Source organism: Athene cunicularia (assembly GCF_003259725.1).
Source record: "Athene cunicularia isolate RWA chromosome 8 unlocalized genomic scaffold, athCun1 chr8_part1, whole genome shotgun sequence".
In the NCBI taxonomy this organism is placed as follows: Eukaryota; Metazoa; Chordata; class Aves; order Strigiformes; family Strigidae; genus Athene; species Athene cunicularia.
This window is the reverse complement of record NW_020799109.1, coordinates 1625279-1648643: the sequence shown is the minus strand read 5'-3', so window position 1 is coordinate 1648643 and position 23365 is coordinate 1625279. Positions and strand designations below refer to the sequence as shown.

Below are 23365 nucleotides of genomic sequence, written 5' to 3'. Positions count from 1 at the left end.
GGACGCTGCGCTCCTCGCAGGGTCACTTTGTCCCCAACCATCCCCGTTTGCCTCCGGGGCCCCGGCGGGCGGCGAGGCCCAACCAGTTCTCCCGCTCCCCGGACGCGCGGGGCGGCACGAGGCCGCCCGTCCCCAGCCAACGAGGAGGCCGGGTCAGGCTCCGACACGTTCTCAGCACAAAAAGGGAGTTTTCTGAACGTATTATTTTTAGCCGCGTTGTTACGGCGTTTCAAAAGCAAATACACCCCGAGAGCTGATCCGCTGGCTTGTTGCCTCTGTGCAGACGTATTTAAAACCCCTCTTTCTGCTGCGTGTGGCTTTAGCAGCACAAACGTCAGATATTGAGGAGAAAGTTTAACCACGCCTGACCGTAAACACACGCAAAGCCAGCTCTGGGGATCTTCTACCCGCCCCGGCCGTCGGACGCCAGGCGCTGGTGCTCTCTCCCAAGAGCCTAACAGAGGGCGGGTGGATCATTCACCGTTCCAGAATTAAAATTAATTGCACATATTTGCAATTTCACTCAGTTCTGCCTCAAGTTGAACCGCCCCCATTTTCTCCCAGCATCTCTCCCAGCTCCTGTCCCCACGCTACCAACCGCCTGGCCTGGACCCAGGGGTGGCCCTGGGTGCACATCTGCCCATGCACCCAAACACTTTTTTTTTTTTTTTTTTTTTTTTCCCCCCCCCAAACCAGCCAGCTCCAAATGGGGGGAGGCAAGGTGTCCTACCTGGCCACGTGCCAAACTCTCCCCAAAACACCCAGAAATGGGTCCTGGGGGACAAAGCTGAACCACAGCCCAGCAGCACCCACACATGGAGGAAGCACCGGCGCTGGGAAAGGCGGGAAGGGCGCCCGACACATACCGGGAAGGACGTTAATTGCGATAACGAACCAAAAAGGAGTAAGTGGCAGCTGCACGCGGCGACGGGACGTCTCCGGACTCCGGAGCTGAGCCTGGACATCCTGCTCTGCCCTCCGATCGCTGCACCCCGCCTTGAAAACGGGCTGATTTGGGCCTTCGTTGTGCTGCAGCCTCAAAGCCAAAACCCATCAGGAGAAGGGCGACAAGTCCAAGCAGACCTGATCATTTTGGCAAAGCACAGCGCGAGGAGGGGCCCAGCTCCCGGGGCAGTGGAGGGACCACGGCCTCCGGGGGATGGCCCTGGGGAGGGACACGGGCACTCTGGGGACGGGGGGTGTCGGCGCGGCACGCGGAGCTGAGCCCAGAAGGATGGGTCAGGATCACCTGGAGACAAAGGGTGGGGAAAGGAATAAAAAATTAAAAAAAAAATACACCCCCACCTCCACCAGAATCAAGGCTTTACCGAGGGTCTTTAATAACTCTAAACTTTTTTTTAATGAGGAACACCCAGCTTCTATCACTGCTCCAGGGCCGAGGTGTCCTGCAGCTCTCACCCAAATATGGCCCCGACGCCCAGCCCAGAACATCGTGTGAGATCTCCTTTTTTCCCCTCCTCTAGCCCCATGGGTTTGACGTGAACCGGTCCCACCCGAGACAAGATTTAAACACGACCAGCAAGCATGTGTGAGGGTCTGGGTAGGCGCACCCCGGCATCCCACCTGGGGGCTGCAGAGGACCTGTCCCTGCTGCCACCGACACTATGGGGACAGCCAGGTGCTTTTGGGGACCCCCAGCAGATTGGGGGGGGCAGAGCGGGAGATCCTGGTCCCACCTGCACAAGTGAGCCCCATCCCAACCCCACCACCATGGAGGAAACCCCCAGCGACGCAGCGGTGGGTCCAACCTTCGCAGCTCACCAGCTCCAGGAGGCCAAGGAAAACGAATAGCATAGCATAGAAAAAGCAGAAATATTTTAGCAAGGGGTTATTTTAGCAAGAGTCGGGCCTCCGAGCCACCAACCAGCCCTTCTCCCTTTAATGTCACACAGCATTAAAGAGTCAGATTAGAAAATACAGAGAAAACCCCACAAATAACAAGCTGGCTGCTTCATTTATGGGGGAAAAGAAATAAATACTCGTTCTGGGGTGGTATTGGGTTGACCTGATATAAAAAAGAGGGGTGCTGCCTCTGTGGGTTTTCCCCAGCAGCTGTGGATGCAGATGGTCTCATTTCTCCTTTTTCCTTCTACTACAGCAGCGCCTGTATTTCCCCTGAACTTTACAATTCCTGTTCTTTCACAAGAGTATTTATAGCAAAAGAGCAAAGTGCAAACAGAACTGCTCGAGCTTTTGCACGCCTCCGTATATTGCGTTTAAAAAATAAAGGGTTTACTAAAACTCTACCCCTTAAATGCCGTCAGAAGCAGGCAGTTGCGTGGTGCTGAGTCAGCTGAGGATCTCGGGTCTCCTACCTAAAACTGCAAAAGCACCTGAAAAAAAAAAAAACAAACCTGCCGTGGTGTTTTTTTAATCCTCCGTCTCTGACCACCGACGCGCTCATGGCCACCTACAATCAAACCTTTTGTTCTCTGGATGTGTAAGCAAGCGTGAAACAGATGCTGGCATAAATCTTGCCCCAGCGCCGCAAGGATGTCAAAATTGCAGGGAAAAAAAAAAGTTGAAAAATAGATGTAACCCGGCCGCAGGGCTGGGACAGAGCCACGGCCACAGCACGGGTGCACTCAGCATCGGCTTGACAAACACGGGGGGGGCGGTTGGTGGGAGAGGAGCGATGGAGTGAGCCCCAGGAACGTGCCAGAAGGTCTTTAGGAGAAAATACAGAGTTCAGCACAGCTACGGACACGGCCTGACGGGTGGGGCTGACGGGGGGCGGCCACGCTCCGGCGCGGGGCAGGGGGCCAGTTTATTTAAGGGCCCGACCCCACCAGCACCTCTGCAGCCACACAGCTGAGCTTTTTTTTTTTTTTGAGGGTGGGGAGCGCTAATAAAATAAAAATGCAGATTGCTACAGGGACAACAGATTGATAGAACACTATTCAGGCCGCAACAGGTTATTCACCCTCCCCACACACCTGCCTGCACAGCCGGAGTTCTCTCAGCACTTACAGTCTCGCACGCCCAAACTAAGTTAATTATTTTTTAACAAGATGTGCTATAAAATCCCAGAATCTCGGTTGGAAAAGCCCTTGGAGTTCCTCCAGTCCAACCACGAACCTCACCCTGACCGTTCCCAACTTCCCCAGATCCCTCAGCGCTGGGTCAACCCAAATGATAGACACCAACACAGAGAAAAAAAAAAAAAAAAAAAAAAAAAGTTAGGGTGGATCTACGTTACTGCTTTTTTAAACCGTCACTAGAAAAATACTCTAATTATAAAAATAATTTGCATGTAAGCACAGAACAAACAGTACAATCTTCCGTCAGTCTTGTGTGTCTATTTTTGAACTGTTTGTTAAACAAACACGTAATGTCTCAATGTATACCGATAGTGTGCGTCTCGTTTAATATAGAAATGGCAAATATGCAATGTAAGACAGTAAATTACAAGCGGTTAATTAATTCTGTAAATACCATTGCAGAAATGCACGGTTCTGGCAGATGGCAACTTCAACCTCTGAACCACCAGCTACAGGGAAAGGCATGTGCTGCCAGCTGAAGTCAGTACTATCGTCCATCTCGTCAAAGTTTTCTGTTAATATGCAATGTTTGTATAAATATACTATTAAAGTTTTTATATATATATACACATACCCACACACACACACACAGAGAAAGACTTTTTTTTATTATGTATATATAAAATCACTTACTTGATGGAAAGGCCCTCCAATTAATATCTGCATAACCACAATCTGGATATAATTTGGCATTTTTCCCCTTTAAAAATTAATTTTAAAAAGAGCCCAATTCTGACTCCCTGCACAAAACAGAACTGGGACCTCGAGGGACAGAACCATGCCTCCAGCTCCACACAAAGCCAGGGCAGTACTAGCTTGCAGCTTTCGATTCTTTTTTTAGACTAACACAGATTTTTAATTAAGGAAGAAAACGTAGAGGAGCAGAATCAAAGCTGAAAACTCAGCTCTTTCAAATCTTAAAAAGCAGGAAGATCAGTCTGCAGATCTCTGATTCTTAACGCTTCAGGTTTTAAACTTAAAACTAGCCCTGGCAGGAGAAGCCAGCACAAGGAAGGCTGCAGGCACGGCTCCCTGGAGCTCACCAGCAGTTGCTACAATCATTTTTTTCAAGGTAGCTTTTGGTAGATAATGCACTTCTAAATGTGTCTGTGCATAAACACACGCTACCAACACAGGTACACCCCCCCTCAACACGTAATTAAAAAAAAAAAAAATGTAAACCCAGTGATGTTTGATCAGGTTTCTACACCTTTGCCTCTGCTCTGTCAGCGAAGCTCAGGCAACTTTGGTCTTGTTTGTGTAAGTTGAAAAGCAAAATCGGGGCCACGCTCCGGCGGAGGATGAGAGCCCCGGCTCGCCCTGCCCGTCCCACCGCGGCGACGCCGGCGCAGCGCCCGCGGGCTGGACGAAGACCCCATTCCCCTGGGCAAGAAAGAAGTTAATTCAGTTTGAAAACCTCGCTTCCTAATAAAGATAGGGAACAGAATAAGTGCTTGAGAAAGCTTAAGAAATCGTTTATACGCTCGGTGACGGAACGGCCGCTCTGGCGCAGCTACTAGCGGGTACCTTACGAGTATTTGCCTACGTGCCCGCCGGTGGCTGGCTTTGCCCGGGAGGGCTGTGGAGGAGCTGCTGCTCTCCTACAACAGAATGCAGGTCTTCTTGTCCTTGAAAGGGTTCTCAGAAGCGGGTATGCCCATTAGCAACGGATCTTTCTTGGCGTGCTCTTCACAGTAGAGCATTAGGTCTGCTGATGCTTTTGACACCTGCAGAAGACAGGGATAAAGAAACCCGTAAGACGGTATTTCCAAACCAATAGGATGATGCTTTTGTCTCATGATATTTCCAATTATCCATAATCTTGTGCAAAACACAAAAGGAATGCACATAAAAATAACTGAAATCTGGCACTTCGTTCATGAGCGTTCCTAACGCTAAATAGCGTGAGCATCTAAAAGGCTTCTCTGAAAAGAACTTTTCTCTAAAAGAAAGAGAAAAATACTTGCAAATTTATGTGGGGGAACTTTTGTGGAGATACGTGTAATGTTTCAGCTTAATCCTACCCTCTTTTCCACCTGATTCTGACGGTTGTACACTACAAAGCAGAGAGAAACTTGTCCTGCCTGACTCAGGTCAGGTTCCTTGAACACGGCTGAGAGCTGCCGACGGGTACAAAGTCCCTGTGTGGGACAGGATCGGTGCTCAGAGATCAACACGCTCCCCGGGGCCCCGTCTCCTGCCGAGGACGCGCTGCCAGGGGCTCACTCGGGCTTTATCTACAGCAGGGAGACAAGAAGGGACCCCGGCGCTCTCGGGGTTAGTCTGTGACAGGCAAAAGTACCGCCCGGCTCCCACACGGCTTCTACGGAAGACTAAAAATAAACAGGAGAAGGTTCAAAATAATACAGTCGGTTCGTAACGAGGAACTCCTCAGCTATAAAGCTGGGAACAGTAAACAGAAGTGTCCTCAGGTGACACTCTGGGGAAGGCTGCCCGGGGTCGCCGTGCCTGAGCCCGTCACCCAAGGACGGGCCCCGCTGCTCCGCGGGACTGGGTGTTTGTTCTCTGGCCCTCAGAAGGGCTGGGCAGCCATCCCAGGAGCACCAGGCAGTGTTACTACTCTGAGCAGTATCCTCTCCCTGCTAGGTGGAAAAAAAGTTTGGTTTCTTTTCTGCCTTAAAGAAATCCAGTTTCCACAATCTTTGGTTGTGTTTTTTGGGTTTATTTTTTTTAACTAACGTCCCTACACATTCACCTTCCTTGCAGGTGTAGCATTCAGCCAGCCAAAAGATGGAAAAAAAAAAAAAAAAAAAAAAAAAAAAAAAAAAATCACGCAATATGCATGAAACTGGGAATGTGTACCTGCCTTCTGTTTCACACGCTGCATTTGCACTTTGTACTTCGCTTTGGTTCTCCTGCAGGTCTCTAAAGCACCTGAGGATACTGCTGGGAAGCAGCCACGAGAATTAGTTTTATTCAGATTTGCTGGGCTGCAATGAAGATGTCATGTTCTGAGAGGGGGAAAACTCTGAATTGGGGGCACACACACACGCTCTCTGTTACCGTACCGCCCTACCGCTGGAAGGGGGGAAAAAAAACAAGAAAAAAAAAGAAGGGGTGAAGGAGGATGGGCTCTCACCTTAATTCTTTCTATTGAGGCTTCTATTCTTAACTGCTGGACAGTCCTTCGGGCCTGAGCTATGTTGTTGGTCGTGCCAGCTGTTTTGCCAGACATTTTCAGTGAAGCGGTGAAGTCCTGTTTGGAAAGACCGTGGGTTAGTTTTCCAGAAGGTGACACTGCAACTTTAAACTGCTTTTACACAGAGAGGCAATCGCAACCTGCTGCAAAAAGTGCTTTTTTTTTTTTTTTTCTTTCTTTTAAAATTATTATTTTGCACAAGGGGCGTTGTCAGCTGAGAAGCAGCTCAGCAAACGATGCACTGCAACTGAAACACCCTCCAGAAAAAAAAAAATGCGTCGAGCTCTGGAACATCCTGTTGCTTCACTTGTCCCCGCGTTAACAGGGTTTATCGACTGGTGCTTTTCTCAAGGCTGCCGTTTGCACAGGGTCAGTCCCTGCGTCCGCTGCTGCAGGATGGATCCTGCTGCAAGGGAGAGCTGGGGATGAAGAACGTGCCCTCCTCTCCCTCTCGCAGGAGGAGGGCGGCTTCACGGCTGTCACTGTGCCTCCGCCGAGCCCGCTGCAGCGAGGACGGGCAGAGCCATGGGCACATCCCCGGCCGGGCTGTTTCAGGTCTGCAGTGGCCCCATGACACGTCAGAGGACACGAAAAACAAGGTGGTGAGGTTCAGAGGCGTGCTCCTGGCTGCTGTCTGCTCCCATGTGGCCATATATGTGGGGGTGGCAGAAAAAAAAAAAAAAAAAAAAAAAAAAAAAAAAAAAAAAAAAAGACAACGAGCAGCTCTGGGATTTCCTTCTCCGGGTAAGAGTGCGGAGCATCGCTCCCGACACAACCTCTGCCCACGGAGAAGGGGGGATGCTCTGCGCCGGGCTCGCCGGGCGATCCAAGCACAGGTTTTGCAGCTTGACCCCCCGTTTGTAGCTAACCAGGGGATGGCCACAAGCAGCGTGAGGCTTACGGGAGAGCCCAGCCCGTGCCAGGGGGCCACACGCTTCTGGGCGAGCTGGACCAAAAAAAGAAGAGATGCTCCCAACCCCAGCAATGGCCCAGGACCGTACCCTGACAAGGCAGGCAGCCCGCGTGCCAGCTCTGGCCCAAGGCCAGGTCAGAGGGGCACCGGTAGCAGTTCAGGGGGGGTTTTGCTGGCGCTGCTGTCCCTGAGCAGCTTTGCTGCAGGGACTTTGCGACAAACACCCGGACGAGGTTTATCCATCACGATCACCAAAGTACGCGGGAAGGCAGCGCTCCACGGGCGCTTACACCACTCGGGATGTAGAGGTTTTAACCTCCTGGGGATCCCAGAAAACCTCGAGCCCGCCCTGGACTTGCTGGACCACCATGAGTTGTCCACACCGAAGGCCACCTCGCCCCATCTCCCTGCAGCACAACTCCTGCTGCGTGGCCCCGGCATCCCCGGCCAGTTTCCATCCCACGCAGCCGCTGGTGCTGGAAGGAAAGAACCGTGCAGGGAGCAGGGAAGGGCTGAGGACCATGCAGCATCATGTTCAAAAGAATATCCCTACAGGCATCGCAGCAACAAAGAGCTTGCTGCTAAATTATTCAGATACCCGGGAGTTCAAAGAGCAGCTGGTGTAGGACAGCCCTCGCCTGTGAAAGCGTCCTTCCCGTGCCGATCCTTGCAGGACCGTGCACAAACCCCGCCGTTTGTTCTCTGCGGATCCACAAGACCTGGCGCCCCGTGGCTGTGCTGAAATCACTCGCTGCACTGCAGGGGCTCGAGCCCAACGCCGCCGCACGCGACCTTTCCAAGCACCACACGCAGCCTCTCCTTCGGGGCTTCAGGGCTGCTCTTCCAGCCAGTGCACGTGCCTGCTTGCTGGGAACAGCGTTAGTTTGCACCGAGTCCCCGTTTCGACACGCGGCACCTTTTGCAGGCTGAAAATTTTCAAATTCAGATTTTCATTTTCTCTCCCTCTGCAGACACCAGGCCTGGGTTTGAAGCTCCCCCCGCGGTGTGTGTGTGTCAGGCCGACGCGGCCCACGCTGGCGACCAGCACCCGCGGTAGGTGTGGGATGCCCACCAAACGCTGTCAAACCCCCCCAGTTCTCCTCCCACAGCCGGCAGCGAGCCGCGACGACGAGCGGTGCGGGGATGGTGCCGGAGCTGGGGAGCTGCCTGCAGCTTCCTTACAACAGCTTTGGGCAGAGTAATTGCCAAGCGGCAGGTAGCGCCGCCTGCTCACACACGGGTAGGGGGGACATCCATAATTCACATCAGGTGTCACTAAAAACTTATTCCCTGAAAAAAAAAATAAAAAATTAAGAACGTACTCATCAATTCTCCAACTTGCATGGATTGAAGTGGCCATATAACAGCCCCTATTTAGCTCGCCGGCCTACTTTCCAAATAACTCCTCATGAGGAGGAGGAGACGACAAGCACAAAACCCAGGACTAGTTTAAATGCTGCATATGCTCCAAATGACCGATTTCAAGGCAAATCACAGAAGGTCTTTTGTAATTTTAGAACATTTAAACGCGTGCCAGTTTAGAGAGCGCAGCTCTGAGCCTGCGCCCTGCAGCCGGCCAGTCACTGGCCATCTCAGGGCCATGCTGCATCTGAGGCGTGTTACCTCCCACTCCGCCAAATATTTCCACCCAGGGTGTCTGTGTGCAGCTACCGCGAGTAAAGCTGTGGCAAAGTTGAGGAAATCTGAGCAGAGCAGACGCCCGTGACACAGAGGCCGGGGAAGCCGGGCTGGCAGCACATGCTGCCGGCTGACTCACTCCGGCTGTGCGTTGTAAACTGGGGTTGTTTCACCTTCACAACAGCCAGGCCAGCAAGCCAAGCCTCAGTCCGTGACAGTCATCTGCTGCCCCAGACTGCCAGGAGCTCCTCAACGCCCCAAAACTTCCCCAAAGTTCCTGCCGTGCTCCAGAGAGGTCACCTACGGACTGAGCTGCATGTGATTCACTGTGGAATGTAATTCATGCAAAAATTTTCAAAAGCCAACAGGATTTTTCCCCTCGAAGCGGCGTTCCCTCCGTGGCACTGTCTTAACCGAAGACACACACACGCATTCCCCGCTTGGCACCTCCTGCCCGCGGCCCCATGGTGCTGCATGCAGAGCAGCACGAAGGAAGCGAGCCGCGCTGTCTGCACGAACGCAGCTCACCCTCCAGCCCCGTGAGCCTCTTCCAGCCCTCGTTTAATCCACGCGCAGCGAGGCAGGAGGTGGCAAATCCAAACCACGAGTCAGCGCCGGGCAGCTGAGAGGCGGCCGTGACCACGCAGGGCCAGGCAGCACCAGGACAGAGACCCCCCCTGCTCCCAGGAATGGGCACTGGTTTTGCCAGACTGGGGCCGCCATCTCCCAGCACCCGTCGGTGACTTACTCAGCCCGGCCACGGAGTTTGGGGAGTGTTGTTTGCTCTAGGGAGGTGTGACGTCTTTGCGTGCTTCGGCTGTGAGGAGGAGAGTTAAGCAGTCTGAAATACCCTCCGTATCAACATCACGACACAAACTCGCACTTACTAACCCAGAGCCACCACGTTACAGTGGAGTTACAGCTAATCACGGAGCTGCAACACCCCGCAGCGACTGCACCGCGTCTGCATCCTCAATTACTAATATTACCCAAATATTTAAATGCATTTTGATGGCATATTTAGTGATTCAATCTGCAAGTTACTCAAGAGGAAGAGGAATGCAGCATAAACACCATTGGAAACAGCTGTAGATCTATTTGTAAAGGTTTAAGACTCGGACGTTTTGCTTTGTTGCTGGGAAAAGGCAAGCGACTGCTTCTCATTGTAAGCGATGATGGGAGGTGGATGCCATATTATTTGTAAAATACAAAGTGAGAACTCTCTGGAATTCAAGGCAAAGGCTGTGGTGCATTAACCACCTCTGACAGAAGCCCTGCAGTGCCGTGACTCAGACAAGAAGCCTCTTCCATTTCAAGGCAATGACGGCCAACGCAACGTTGGGGAGGCTGGCAGCACGCTGGGCAGCACGGGAAGGCACTGCCTGCTTCACCACAGGCACAAAAGCAGAATTTTAGAGAGTCGGGAGAATTACCTCGCATCGCCTGGGCCGTGATTTAACTGATGTGAATTGGCGGGGTCAGGACCACATCCAGGGCTTGGTGCCACAGCGCGGGTGGAATACGATGGCCGTGGGGGAGCCCCCATCTCCCCCTGACCTCTAGCAGCGAGAAGGACAAAGCCTGAGTTCCTGTGACAGCAGCACCCGAGCCAGAGCAAGCCCAAGCTCCACTGGTAAACCCACCCCACGATTTTGCCGTGCCGTTGGCCAAGCAAAGGGCGCCAGGAGACCTGCCCGTCTCGGCTGCCCAAGGAGCTGTGGCCTGGGAGCTGACGGATAACACAAGCAGGCTGCGCCCCGCAGCGCCCTGTGCTGTTTAAAACAGCATTTAGAAACGTAACAGGAGTCTTCTGTTACTAGACTGGGGGCATTTAACCTGATAATTTGAGGAATTTAATTATTGAAAAGCTAATTGTTAAGCTAGAGCTCTTAGCAAGGAAGTTTAAAAGGACACAGATCTTGCGGGTTTTCTTCAATGCTTCCTGCCTTTGCTGGTGTGCCATGAGAAGTGGGCAGAGGACCGGCTGCTCTGCTGCCACAGCCCCCTTCCAACGCACAAAAATGGGCCCTATCCTGCCCAAAGTCATTAATACATTCAGGCCCGAGTTTTGAGACTCCTACCCACTGAAAATAATTACTTGCCATGGGAAACTACCAGACCGAGGGCTTTTCTGGATCTGGGTTTCATCACTTATTCATGCCTAGGAGCCCGGAGCAAGGTATGGCTCACCAAAACCATCAGCAACCCTTCCCCGGGCCCAAGGCGAGGTGCTGATGACATGTCTGGAGGATGTTCTTGCTATGAGGTTTTCATTTCTAGAAGAAGTCCTCCTGCACCAGCGGCAGTCGGGGAAAATAACCCTGCTCCGGACGGAGAGCGAGTCCACAGGCACCAAGTGGGAGATGTGCAAATACAAAATGATGTCTTGGCTACGTGGAACTGAAATGGTAGAAAAGGAACTTAGAAGGAATTTCTCATGCTTAGGTAGTACTGTTAAGATGATATATATGAAACTATTGGCTACTTTGGGAAAATTGCTCTGCAGAGAACACGGTGAGAAATCAGACAACCCCACCTTCTGGGGGTTTTGGTTTTGACTAGAAGAAAGCCACAGGATCAGGGCATCGCGTTCAAGTATTGCCCAGAAGGACCCACAGAAGATGATCACAGCTGCAAAAGCTTCCCCGTACGCTCATGAGCTCATGAAAAATGAGACTCCCAACCAAGAACCTCCAACACGCACAGTTAGAGCTGATAAATGCAGCTGCTGAATTTGATAATGAACTCTGCTGGTGCGTTGCAAACCGACAGCGAGTGCTTTAAAATAATCATTTTTGGAATAACAAGGAGCCGCTTCACACGGACACGAAAGCACAGATCCACCACAAACTGAGCCCAAGCTCCCATTCCAGACCCTGAAGTTTTCACTCCATATATCGAAAAACTACAGTGTGAGAAAAAACACCCAACCAACCGACCAACCCAAAGCAACTTATTTTTATAAAGCAATGCATGCATCTCTGATGCAACGTTTGCTGATTCCTCTAATTTTAGTACTTTTTTAAAGAAAAAAAAAAAAGACATAAGGTTAAAAAACAGTTACTGAAAAATTAAGATACAAACCATTCTCCTCTCGTTTTGCCAGGGCAAGCCTAGGCTGACTTTGCTCAGTTCTCCCTTCCCCACCCCCAGGCCACATCCCTTTTGCCACTGGAGAGGTTTGAGTTTCCCTCAAGCCCCTTCCCATACTACATGAATGACCTCCTTAGGAAAGTTTCAGTGCTTATTTTCCCAGCTGGTTAGCTTTGTTAATAAATTAGATGTTTAAAAAACAAAAAAAACCAAAACAACAACCCAAAACAAAAAACAAAAACCAAAACCCCAAACCATCACATTTGAAAATTAAATTGCTGTGTTTCCTCATCTTCAAACAAACATAAGCAGCATTACTTTAATAGTCCTCCTAAGATTACTAAATCTCTTCTACAGAGAGATTTACAAACAACTAGGTCATCACCCAATAATACTGTTTTCCCTCTCAGTTCCTGGCAACCGACCCTATTAACTGAGCTGCTGCGGCCATCTCGAGCCGCAGGATTTCTCATGGGTTACGCTTGAATTCAGACAGCGAGCTGCAGAAAACTGCAGATTTATCTTGGCGGCACACGCAGTTCTGCAGAACTCGGGGTTTCGTGCCCTCGGAGCCTGGGGCAGGGTTTTCTGGGACAGGGATGTCTCCCAGAAGAATTAAGTCACTCTCTAAAGAAGAGATCAGTCGGCTGGGGAGGGCATCGCTCTGATTTCTAGGAAACGAACCTTCGTGTTCAGCGGGCAGCCCCGAGCCGGCAGCAAAGATACGCGGAGAGCCCAACTCTCCCCGCCACTTTCCACATCGGGATCTCCATCTCCCCCAGCACTCACAGCTACTCGTTCCCTGTTAAATGTACCAGGCTCAAAGTTCCAACACGTTTTTCAGTTCACCACCCGAGACAAAGCGTGGCTGGTGTTCTCTCGTGCTGCCCTAGGCAGGAGGAGAGCCGGGGGTCCCCCGCTCCCTGCAGGAGCACACAGCGAGCGACAGCCTCGGTCCCCCGCGAGCGGCGTCGCCGAACGAGGGCTTGCCAGACCCGAGGCTCACAAGGACAGAGATTCCCCAGCCACAGAGCAGCTGCGGACATGGCTGCAATTCTCACCTGTCTCTGACTCACAGCCTAAAAAAGAGACCGAATAATCAGTCCCACCAACAGCCTTCTCTGGCCGTCGTGCCCAAGGCAAAGCATTTCTGCAGAAGCTGCTCTGAAAACACGAACAGCTACATTTGAAAACAGATGGGGTATGGTTTTTTCCAGCTGGTCTAATAATTTTCCAGCTTCTGTGCTTGTGCTTCGTGTCAGGTAGGAGGGGCTCACAGGTTTGCCTGCCTTCTCCAGCTCTACCACCCCACAACCCTGCCCAGCTGCGAGGCAATGGCTGCAGCGCGGGGTTTCTTGTGTGAGCCGCAACGATCTTGCTTTATTTTCAGTCCCAAGCACATCATGCAGCTTTTATTTTTCCCTTTTTAACACAGGGAGACTGCAGGAGCAGAAAGCTGCAGCAAGACAGACAACTGCAAGAACGGTTCCGGTTGCAGCAGCAGCTTGCTGCTGACGGGACTGATGTCTGCCCCACACTACTGTGTGCTCATGGCCGCTTTTTTTTCCCCCCTTTTTTCACCGTTCATTCCCACCCCTGCTCTGTTTGAAAGTTGTCAGAAGGTCCTAATAACAACAGGAGGGAGCAAAGCTGCCTGCCCTCTCCCGGTCCTGCAGGCTTGCAGAGGCACGTGCTGGGCTAGGGCTCCGTCATTAACAGCAGAGTCAACAAGCAAATGGAGCAAATATGCCAGTGGGAAGGCTTAGCTCATCCTTTGGGAAAAATACCTTTGTCCACGGAAAACTGAAGACTTCGGTTTGTTTGAAAGAGGAGGATGCTCACCAGTCACACTCTGCCAGGGAAAAACAGATGAAACCTCCAGCACGCTTCACACAGGCCATACCCCCGTGGGTTTGGGGTTTTTTTTTTTCTTTCTTATAAATATAACAACCCGCGAACAGGTGGAGCTGACCTTCTTCCCTAGAAAAATTCTGTTTTCCAAGGCTTTGCCCTACTTCTTCACACAGGCTTTAGGTAACGAGGTTACAATGCAGCAGGTGCTGAGACCAGGGGCCTCGGCAGGTACACGGCTGGGCATTAAACTTGAGCTCCGGCCGGGCTAATTAAACACCAATCTATCTTTTTTGAGTCTTTTAGATCCAGGACTTACAAACCACCTGCTGAGTGAAAGGTAATTAAATCACCACTGCTAATGTACGCCCGGGAATCATCCAGCAGCTCTGCCTTGCAAACAGATCTCTGTTTGCTCCAGTTATGTAAAGTCAGCTTATACTGCAGCTAGCAGCAGAATAAAGGTTCAAAGGGTATCTTGTTACTATTTCTTTCGAAGCAAAACAGCTTTTAAGGTGAATAACTCAAAACCAGATCAACAGAGCAGATTGAACAAAGCACGGAATGACAACACTAACAGCAGCAGCATCCGGAATCGTACAAAATGTGCAGGGCTTTAACACACCATCAGCCTCTGGTTTTCCCACAGCTGGGGGTCGGTGGGGATCTGCAGTTACAGCTCATCTGCAAATGCAAGTTTCTAAGGCATCGCCTTTTTCAGAGCCGTGGGAGCCAAGCTGTGGGCGATACAGGCCGGGGCAGTGAGGTGGAAATGTCCTCCACGCTCTGCCCTGGGCACCGGGAGGCTTCGAATTCAGGCAGAGAAAAACATGAGTTCTGAAACCAGGAGGGACACCGGCCTTCGCGGTGACCCCCTGGTCCTCTGTGTAAAAACACAGTAATAGGGAAAAAAGAAAAGGAACAAAGAGGCAGCTCAGCAAGTTCAAAGCTGGGCTGCATCCAGCCCCTGCTCTGGCTGCGCTCCCTGCGCCGAGGCCAACGCCGGGCACGGGGCTGCAAGCGCACGCATCCCCAGGAGCTGCTCAGTGGTGCCGGGTGGCTTTGGGCAGCTTTTCTGCCCCAAAACCAACTGTAATGGTACCGCACGAGCTCGTGTTTACGGTCTCAGTGATTCCACAACAAATGCTGCAGCTTCACAAGGAAAACCGTCCCAGTCCTGCAACCTCCCCGGGCTCTGCTGAAACAGCTTGAAGCTGGATCTGTTTTGTGTATCACCACCACCACCAGACTCTGCCTGCCAAATCACACCAACGCCACCCCGCTGCTTCAGAGCGCTGCCGGCAGAACCATTCTGCAGTGACCCTACTTACCAACACCCCCCTCCCTGGCGCCCTTCGACCCCGCTGCCTTCAGCCGAGACCCTGCAAACAATTCGGTCATAACCCACCATCGAACCCCAAATCCTACTTCCACTCTCCAGAGCGAGCAGGAATACAGAGCCAGGAGCTTACTCCGATCTCTGAAGCCAGCAATTTTGCTTCTGAAAATACAGAGTAGATTTTTGGGGGGCAGGGAGGTGGCATTTTTATGGTTGTTTTTGCTCCGTAAAGCTCCTCACCCCTCCTGAGGCCACGCGCGCAGCGCAGCGAGCTGCCACCCAGGGCTCCCTGCCTGCTCCTCGGCAGGGTGACCCCCCCACCGCCACGATCAGGCGGTGCTTTGCAGCCCCTCTGCAAAGACTGTCCCACTCCTGACGAGGAGCAACACCTCCCCTCCCACCCCGGTGCTTATCCAGCAGACCTTCAAACTTCTGACCCTGCACCGGGCAGCAGTCTGCTTCGGGGCGCACAGGAGGCAAGTCCCCCGCTTCCCCCCCAGCCTGGGAAAGGAGGACACCACGCAGGGGCTGGGGAGGCTGGAAGGAGCAAGAAGGCAGCGAGAGGAAGATGAAAGCAGCAGGGAGAGGCACCAGCAGCTACAGTCAAGGTCAGTCCTCGTGGAGGAAGAGGAGCTGCAACAGCCCCTGGTAAGGAGGGGGCGATGCCAGAGCCCCTCTGCAGCACCTGGGATCACTGTGGGCCACGTTCACCGCTACTACTACGCGCACCACTACTACTACGTGCAGCGGAGGGTGTGGGGTGTTTCGGTGTAAGGTTTCCGTGGGTTCTCCGGGTGCTGCGAGTGCTTCTGCACGTGCCGCTTTCCCAGGCGCTTGTGTGGGAGCGCGAAGGCCGGCGGCTGGTTGGGACTTGAATGCTGGTTGTTGGTTTTCCTACGGGGCAGAGACGTGGCTGCTCGGGAGCAGGTTTGTTACGACTTGCAGCACTTAAAAACGCTCCGAGTTGAAGCCAAGAGGCCTGATGCTGGCATTAAAGGCCGTAGCTGGGTGCAGAAATAAACAACTCCACTCCGAGGGTGCATCGCAGCGTGCCCAGGTACGTCAGCGTCCAGAAACACGGCTGCACACGGAAAAGCCTCTGTCATGGTGTCGTTCCATGGCCTTGACTTTTCAGTGCTTAGGTGTCTGAGGGAGGAATCCGGCAGGGGAATCTCAAAGCACCTGGCACCACCTTCAGCCAAACCCTCCGCGCTGGAGCAGGCCGGGAGGGGACGGTGTTTGCTGCAGAGCACTCGGCTCCCCAGCGGGCGCGGACGCGTGTCCCCACCCGGGTCCTGCGCGTCCCGGCACGCGCCGTCACCTCCCCACAGCCGCCTGGCAAAGGGGGTGTCGGCTCCCGCGGCCGCCTCGGACGCTGCGCTCGCTGCTTCCCGGCGCTGAGGTCGAGCATCCCAGCACGGGGCTCTGGCTGCTCCTGCTCTGGATCCCCAAGGCCCTTCCCCAACACCATCTTCTCTTCACTGCGCGGCGGCACCGGGCACAGGCTTTTTGCTGCCGCCCAGTCCCTGCGAGGTGACCCGCAGGGAGGGTGGGGGAGGCACAGGGGCCGCGATGGCAGCGGCATCCAAGGGATGCCTCTGCCCACCTGAAGCACAAATTGCCCTCGGGGTGCTGCTTCTCACCCAATATTGACCATACAGAGTCGAGGGGCCTGAAGGAGGTGCCTCGGGCTGGCAGGACAGGCAGCAGGCCCAGAGATTTTATGACTGAGAAGCCAGGATGTGTATCAAGAGTGGAAAAAGAGTGGAAAGGTTGACGTGGAGGAAGCACAGGGTGAGCAGCCCCGATCTGTCACGCCTGCCGGACACAGCCCGGCCCACGCCGCCTCCTGCCCGCGTTATCTCCACGGCACCTCTCCGGCAGCCTCTGTATCACACCCACGCCTTCAAAGTAAATACTACAGAAGTTATCCACGCTGATCTTCCAGAAACGGGGACCCATTGTCCCAGATGTAACCCTAATTAGAGAGCGCTAGAATAAGGAGGGCCTGTTGGACACTCCTCCTGCTCCAACCGGTTGCTCTGCTCGGAAAAGGAAACCTCTGGCAAAACAGCCCCTTCCCAGCTCCCCCGCCTCTCGCGCCTGCGCAGGGCCATCCCATCATTGCAAAGCTGCACCTCAGCCAGCACCTTGCTCAGGTTATGCAGCCAACCTAGTTTTTCCAGCGGTGGGTGCAGCCAAAGGGAAAGCCGGCGGCAGCTGGCAGGGCTCCTGCTGCCCCGGCCCCAGCGCAGGGCCGTGCTGACACCCAGTGGAAACCACGGCGAGACGCCCGGCAGAAATCTTTTCCCATCTGCTGTGCTATTAAATAGAGTGGAAAATAAAACCTGGTTAGCAGGAAAACACCGGAGCCCTGCCCTCGGCAAGAAAAGAAAATGAAAGATGGATTAAAGATGCTTTCTGGTGCGATCTCGCTTTACGATACCTCTAGTGCACCTGAAGGAGACGAGGTTGTGTGACACACCAGAGCTCACCAGGAGGAGGACTCGGAGACACTTTGCAGCACTGAACACGGTACCCGCGGCACAAACCTGGGAAAAACAGCCCCCGTGGCCACCTGCAACCTCCCCGCTGGCTCCGGGGGTGCCGCAGCCCCCCGCTCCCTCGCCCGCCCCGCGCACAGCCCAGCCGAGGCCCGGGTAGGTCTCAGCAGCGAGGCTGTGGCTGCCGTCGCAGGGGACTGGTGGCCAGGGGAAGGTTTCTGCTCCGGCCTCCGCAGCTCTCACGAACCAAACTGTTCGTAGCAGCGGTGACGGTGATGGCGAGCCGGCTCCTGGAAGGTGAGGAGGAGTCGATTTTGAAATAGGTATCAGGCAAGATTTATGATTGCGGCACAAATATTTTATACACGCTAGAAAAAGGTTGGGTTTGCTAAAAGCAAACAAGATCCTCCCCAAACTACAACAACTCCTTTGCGTATTCAAGGATCAGGCCGTTACCATGCACGCGGAAAAGCCGAAACATCTGGCAGCTGCTAACTGCAGCCAGCGTTTTTGGTGAAGGACGGGGATGCTTCGGGACGCACAGCACCACAGCTGAAGGCATCGGGGAAAATCAGATGCCCCGCAAGACCCAACTCCTGTTTTGCTGGGCACAGAAGCTTCTGTTTTGCACAGTCACTTGGTCTTTTCTATAGTCTGCACAAGCACAGCTCTTACACGTGACGCGAGCCTGAAGCAAATACAGAGGTTTTACACATCAGAGGTACAAAAGCGAGCTGAAGGCGGGGGCCTGGCACACCTCGGCTCTGCGCGGTCTGCGTGCCTCGTGTTTGGATTACAGTATATGTTAGCTGATTTTGAAACCACTTTTACAGCAGAAAAGATGCAGCAACAACGAACTCTCCTTCCAGGGCGAGGTGAGCGAAGGGAAGCCTGGGCATGCAGCTCCACCTGCCCTCCCCAGAGGCGAGCGGCCCGTCACAGCACACGGAGAATAAAAGCTCCTTAAAGCACAGATCACCAGTTTGTGATGTGTGCTCCCGCAGAGAACTTATCCTGGAGAATTTTTAGAGATTTTACAGTTGAGATCTTTTTTGAAATGATAAAGAGTGCTGCCAGTATCTTAATTAGTCTTTCTAAAATGTATAAAAATCTGAAATGAAAGAAAACAAGACAACTCCCGAGATCTTTGACTGGATTTAGCATTCTGGGTATGTAATTAAGGATTCCTTCATAACCTCCATGTCACAAGTTATCCCAGTACCATCCTGCTGATCAAAACTGGGCTACAGCTACGTCTGATTGTCAAAGTCAGCCACCACACATGTGATTCTGTCAAACCCACTTTTCTTGTTGGGAAGCTAGTAGTGGGAAAACCTGCTTTTATTTTCCTCCGAATTTCTTCTGACTTAACTTTTTGTATCTTCAGTACAAATGAAAGCCATAAAAACTGACTTCTAGATCAAGGTTACTCTGAGAAACATCTGAGCAGTATTATTTTCCAGACATTGGCCTGAAGTAATTAGTAAAGACAACCTGTGTTCCCTAACGAACCCCAGTGCCGTTTCTCCATGGCAGGTACCTTTTCTCCTCACAGGGCGCTACTCGGCTAGCTCATACACAGACTACAAAGAGACATTTGCAAAGAGACTTTCAGTTGTATCAAAATCAGTTCATCTTACAGCATGTAAAGCAGGAGCGGTCCGTGATTAAAGCACCAGACTGGGAGTCACGAGATCCAGCTTGGCCTCAGGTTACGTGACCTTCAGTAAATTCTTTAGTCTGAAAGAGAGATAAAGCCGAGGACACTAGCGGGAGATGCTCTGTGAGGAGCTCTGTGGTTCTCAGCTCAAAGGCACTGAAAGGGTGCAAAGTATTCCCAACTCATCGCGTGAATTTATCAAAGCACCTGTTTTAAGAATGGGGTGAATATAGCAAGTATTGGCATTCTGGGACGGTCGAACAGTACACACGTAACACAGCCACTACAGAAATTAGGAAGACTTCCATGCTGCCCCTTGCTAAGTGGTGGAACGAACAAGGAAAAACCCATTTTTTGTGGGAGAAGCGGCCCACTCAAAACCGGCATTTCTGCCCCTAATATTCAACGCGAGAGCAGTCAGGCAGTTAAACAGGGAGGTGAAGGGCTGCCTTAGAGCACCAAGACACAAGCCTGCCCGCCTGCCTTGTGGCCTCTCCTCTTTAAAGCTGCCACGGATTTTGTATTTGTTCTACTCCAGAATAAAATTAAATCACTGGGGTTTGGGACTTGTCACACTGCTTTATGTTTTGCATGAAAGAAAGGAACAAGCGTGTACTGGAAACTCACCTACATAGGCTGTCCTGCCACCCGTCTGGCTCGCTTCGATTTTATCGGTGTAATGATGCTGAAACAGAGTAAAATAAAAATTATGAGTACTTCATAAAGCCAGAAAGCCAGCTAAGAGGAATTAGCACTTGTGGTTTAATTCTAGTCACAAAGACTACAGTATTTTGAGACTGGCCTCCTCACCGAAAAAAATCTACCCCAAGCCTTTCCTACGGCCAGCTCCCCTATTTCCCTTCCCGAGGATCCCGAGGCCCAGTTCCCTCTGGCCTCCTCCCAACCGAGCACGAAGTCAACAAGTTTTTCAGCCTTTCTGCACCCTCCTCAGTGCCGCTGCGGCTCCTCTGGCAGCTCGGGCTGCCGGGGCAAGAGGTCCCACCCAGACCTACGGCAGACGAGGTTTAGAGGCAGCTGTTAGAAAAGCTGCCGGCTTTAAAACAAGTTAAACTACTCAGGGTAGAACCCTGAGCGGGTTTACACCGAGTGCCAGCGTAGCCGGTGTCGAGCACATGTGTTACTCGGCCTCCTGCAGACCTCTCAGAGATGCAAGCCTCCGTGGCTCTAGCCTAGCAGCTGTGCTTAAACTACAGGAGAAACAAATCTGAGACCCCGCGTTTCCAACAGAGGCTTATACACACCCAGAAAAAAAAAATGGGATTTGATTAGTCCTAAACCATCCCAGTTCCTGCGCCAGATCTTGCTCGCTGCTGCAAGACTGGCAGATCCGGAGCACTCTGTGTTTAACGCTCCTCCCACACTTTCATCGTAGCAAACGCTGATTTTAAACTAAAACTATACAACAATGACAATTCCACGAGGGCAGCAATTTTCGAAGGGTTTTGGCCACGGCTGAGAGTGGAATCGGGCACCTCGTACGCCCAGCTCGGCATCGCCAAGAACAGAAACAGCGGCTGAACACCTGAAAGATCACAAGGGTTTAAAAACATCTAGAATGCAGACATAAACCAAGCTGGCTGCCTTGACGCTATGGGTAAAAGAGAAGGTGATAAAAACCACAGGGTGACATGCCTTCTGTGATAGCTAGAGGGGGGAATTTATTTACAAATAAAGTTGTCTTCCTTTTTTATTCTCGTTGCTTTGCTTCTGCACAAAGCGTAACGGCATGCACATCCAGTGCCATACACACACAGGCGTGCAAATACACGTGTAAAGTGCTAAAAGAGCAACTAATAATCTAACATTGATTGGTAATTGCGGTGTTAATCTTTCCTGTGATTTATAATGCGTGTTTATATATTTTTGTGTCCCCTGTAGAGACACTCACTGTCAAATACGGTGCAAAACACAGATTAGATGCACTGGGCTTTTACTGAACTGGCAAAGCAGCTGGGGCACTGATAACTCATTAACCAGGGCACGGCGGGATCCAGAATCGCCACTGACACTTTTTGGAAGAAAAACCACCATCCTTTGCCAAATGGCCGGCGGAGATCCGGCACAGAGCCCCGGCGCCGCTCAGTAACCGACCGAATAGCGCGATTAGCTACGAGATGTACCGGCCCCGGACTGCATGAAATGCAGAGCCAATTCCCGGCATAGGAAACCCAGAATGATGTACCGGGGCAAAGCGATGGCAACGAGAATGTGGCTGTTGTGTTTTGGCTGGCACAAGGCAGTGGAGCGACCACGAAAGGCTTTGGCAGAGGGGCAGCGATGATGGGGTTGGAGAAGCCAGAGTAATTGAGTTCCCCCATTCCCAGGAAACAAGAAAAAAAAAACAAAAAACCACAAAACACAAAACAAAGCACAGAAAGTTCCTAAGGGATGGTCCTTAACAAAGCAGAGAGGTGCTGCCCACCACAGGCTGGCAGCACGAGCAGCGTCACCTTTATAAATCACACGCCGCTTCCCATGTTGGAAACGGCATCAAAATTTTAATAGCTGCTGTAAAAAAACATTGCATGGGGGAGGAAAATAAATTGCATTCCAAAAGAAACTGCCTCGCCGCAGCCAGTCCTTGCTGTCCCGGTGCCAAGCTTGTGCTTTTCACATACAGCAAGGAAATAAAAATAAATGCAACCCTCCTTTAGATCTGTGTGACAGCTGTGCTCTGCAGAACAGGGGTTTGAACAGAAAAAAAGCTTCTGCGTTGCTCAGCTGGGCGAGTTCTCACTCCGGTCACACCTCCTGGAGATTCTTAAGGAAAACTAAGAGAAATTTTAACCTACTGACTTATGCTTCCTGGTGGAGATCAAAACTATCGTTAAACGCATCTAAAAAATAAATACGGCTCATAGGGGCTGCTTTCCACCCTAAAGACTGAGAACTCCTCCCTAATCAAAGCTCCTATCAAACTCGTCATAAACCCCCCCAAACCCAACATTTCTAGCATAGTTTGAGGGCGGCGTAATTCACCCCCTCTGAAACCCTCCTTAAGACACGCTGCATAGCCGGAGCGTAAGCGCCCAGAGGTCAGGCCACCCTCGGGAAGGAATAAATCAGGGGAGGGCACGTGGGAGAGAGAAACGAGGAAATATCGCTGCCAAACGCGTCCCAGACCCTCCGGCCAAGGGCAGCAGCCCAAGCCGAGTCCTCCGGCAGCCAGCTCCAGCTGGAGCATCCCTGCCTTGCAGGACAGATCCTACAGTAATAGAAACCAGATTTGGCTGGGAAGAAGATGGTCCATCTCCCCAAACTGCCAGCAGCACTCTGCTTATCCCTGCTCCAAGCTCAGACCCAAAAGTCTGACCCTTTGTGGTGTTTTGGTTGGTTTTTGTTTGGTTTTTTGGTTTTTTTTTTTTTGGCTTGAATCTAAAAAACACAGCTGAAATGGGATCTGCTCAGCCTTACCCGCAGCAACGCCCGACAAAACAGAGAATTTGACTTATAACAGCACCAACTTCTACATTTTTAGGGCAGCGACCCGGGTGGTTTAACACAACACTCCAGATGGCTGCAAAAACAAGCAATGGGAAAACATAACACCTTTCGTCCCGTGCCTCACAAGAGTAAGGTGACGCAGGAAAACAAGAGTTTGGCTGGAGGATTATGGCTTTTCATTAACAAAAATAACAAACCCTTTCCATTTAGTCTCTCATTTCCGAGGCTTTTTGTTGCACTTGCTCAACTTCTTCCCCTGGAGCCGAGACAGAGCGAATTTCCTGGCGAATGAAGTTGGAGACGCTCTTGGAATTATTTTGATTCAGAAACAAAAGCCTCCTGGGCTTCTGCAGAACTGCTGCAGGACTGCAAATTCATATTTCATGCTGGTTTACATTCACCTCGAGTATTTCCTACAACAGCGTAGCTTTCCAGAAAGGATAACTTCTTGCCAGCTGGGCTGGTGGTGTTTAATAAGGATAAATGCGGGATCAGCAAGGGAGAGGAAGATCATCAGTGGAAGATTTTGAAAACACTTGGAAAGCTGCACCACACCACGGCACAGGATCCCTCACAAGGACTTGTTTTTTTTAACGCAAACTATAATGAACCGCCCTGGGACAGATATTTCTTGCACGTCACTGCGATATGGCAGCACAAAAAAAAAAAAAAAAAAAAAA

At 51.8% G+C, this 23365-nt stretch overlaps 2 protein-coding genes across 5 annotated transcripts in view; both read right to left on the bottom strand.

Annotated features, from left to right (window-relative positions):
- Positions 1-6875, bottom strand: part of SERBP1 (SERPINE1 mRNA binding protein 1) — a 42864-nt gene extending 35989 nt beyond the window's left edge. For all 4 annotated transcript variants that reach the window (XM_026853331.1, XM_026853332.1, XM_026853333.1 and 1 more), the window contains exon 1: positions 6657-6875. In XM_026853331.1, coding sequence (XP_026709132.1) covers positions 6657-6874 — 218 coding nt within the window. In that variant the 5' untranslated portion in view covers position 6875. The remainder of the gene's footprint in view (positions 1-6656) is intronic.
- Positions 3372-19941, bottom strand: GNG12 (G protein subunit gamma 12). The gene is made up of 4 exons (XM_026853335.1): positions 19848-19941; positions 19201-19300; positions 6163-6279; positions 3372-4789 (listed from the first exon to the last, which is right to left on the bottom strand). Exons 3-4 carry the CDS (start codon positions 6256-6258, stop codon positions 4664-4666), a joined length of 222 nt encoding a protein of 73 aa, XP_026709136.1. The 5' UTR covers positions 6259-6279; positions 19201-19300; positions 19848-19941; the 3' UTR covers positions 3372-4663.
- Between the last annotated feature and the right edge of the window lie 3424 nt (positions 19942-23365).

Excerpts from the sequence above, each read along its gene's own strand:
- GNG12 (XM_026853335.1), bottom strand. The coding sequence starts at position 6,258 with ATGTCTGGCAAAACAGCTGGCACGACCAACAACATAGCTCAGGCCCGA. Across the intron at positions 4,790-6,162 it reads CCTCAATAGAAAGAATTAAG|GTGTCAAAAGCATCAGCAGA; the intron begins GTGAGAGCCCAT and ends TGTCTTCTGCAG.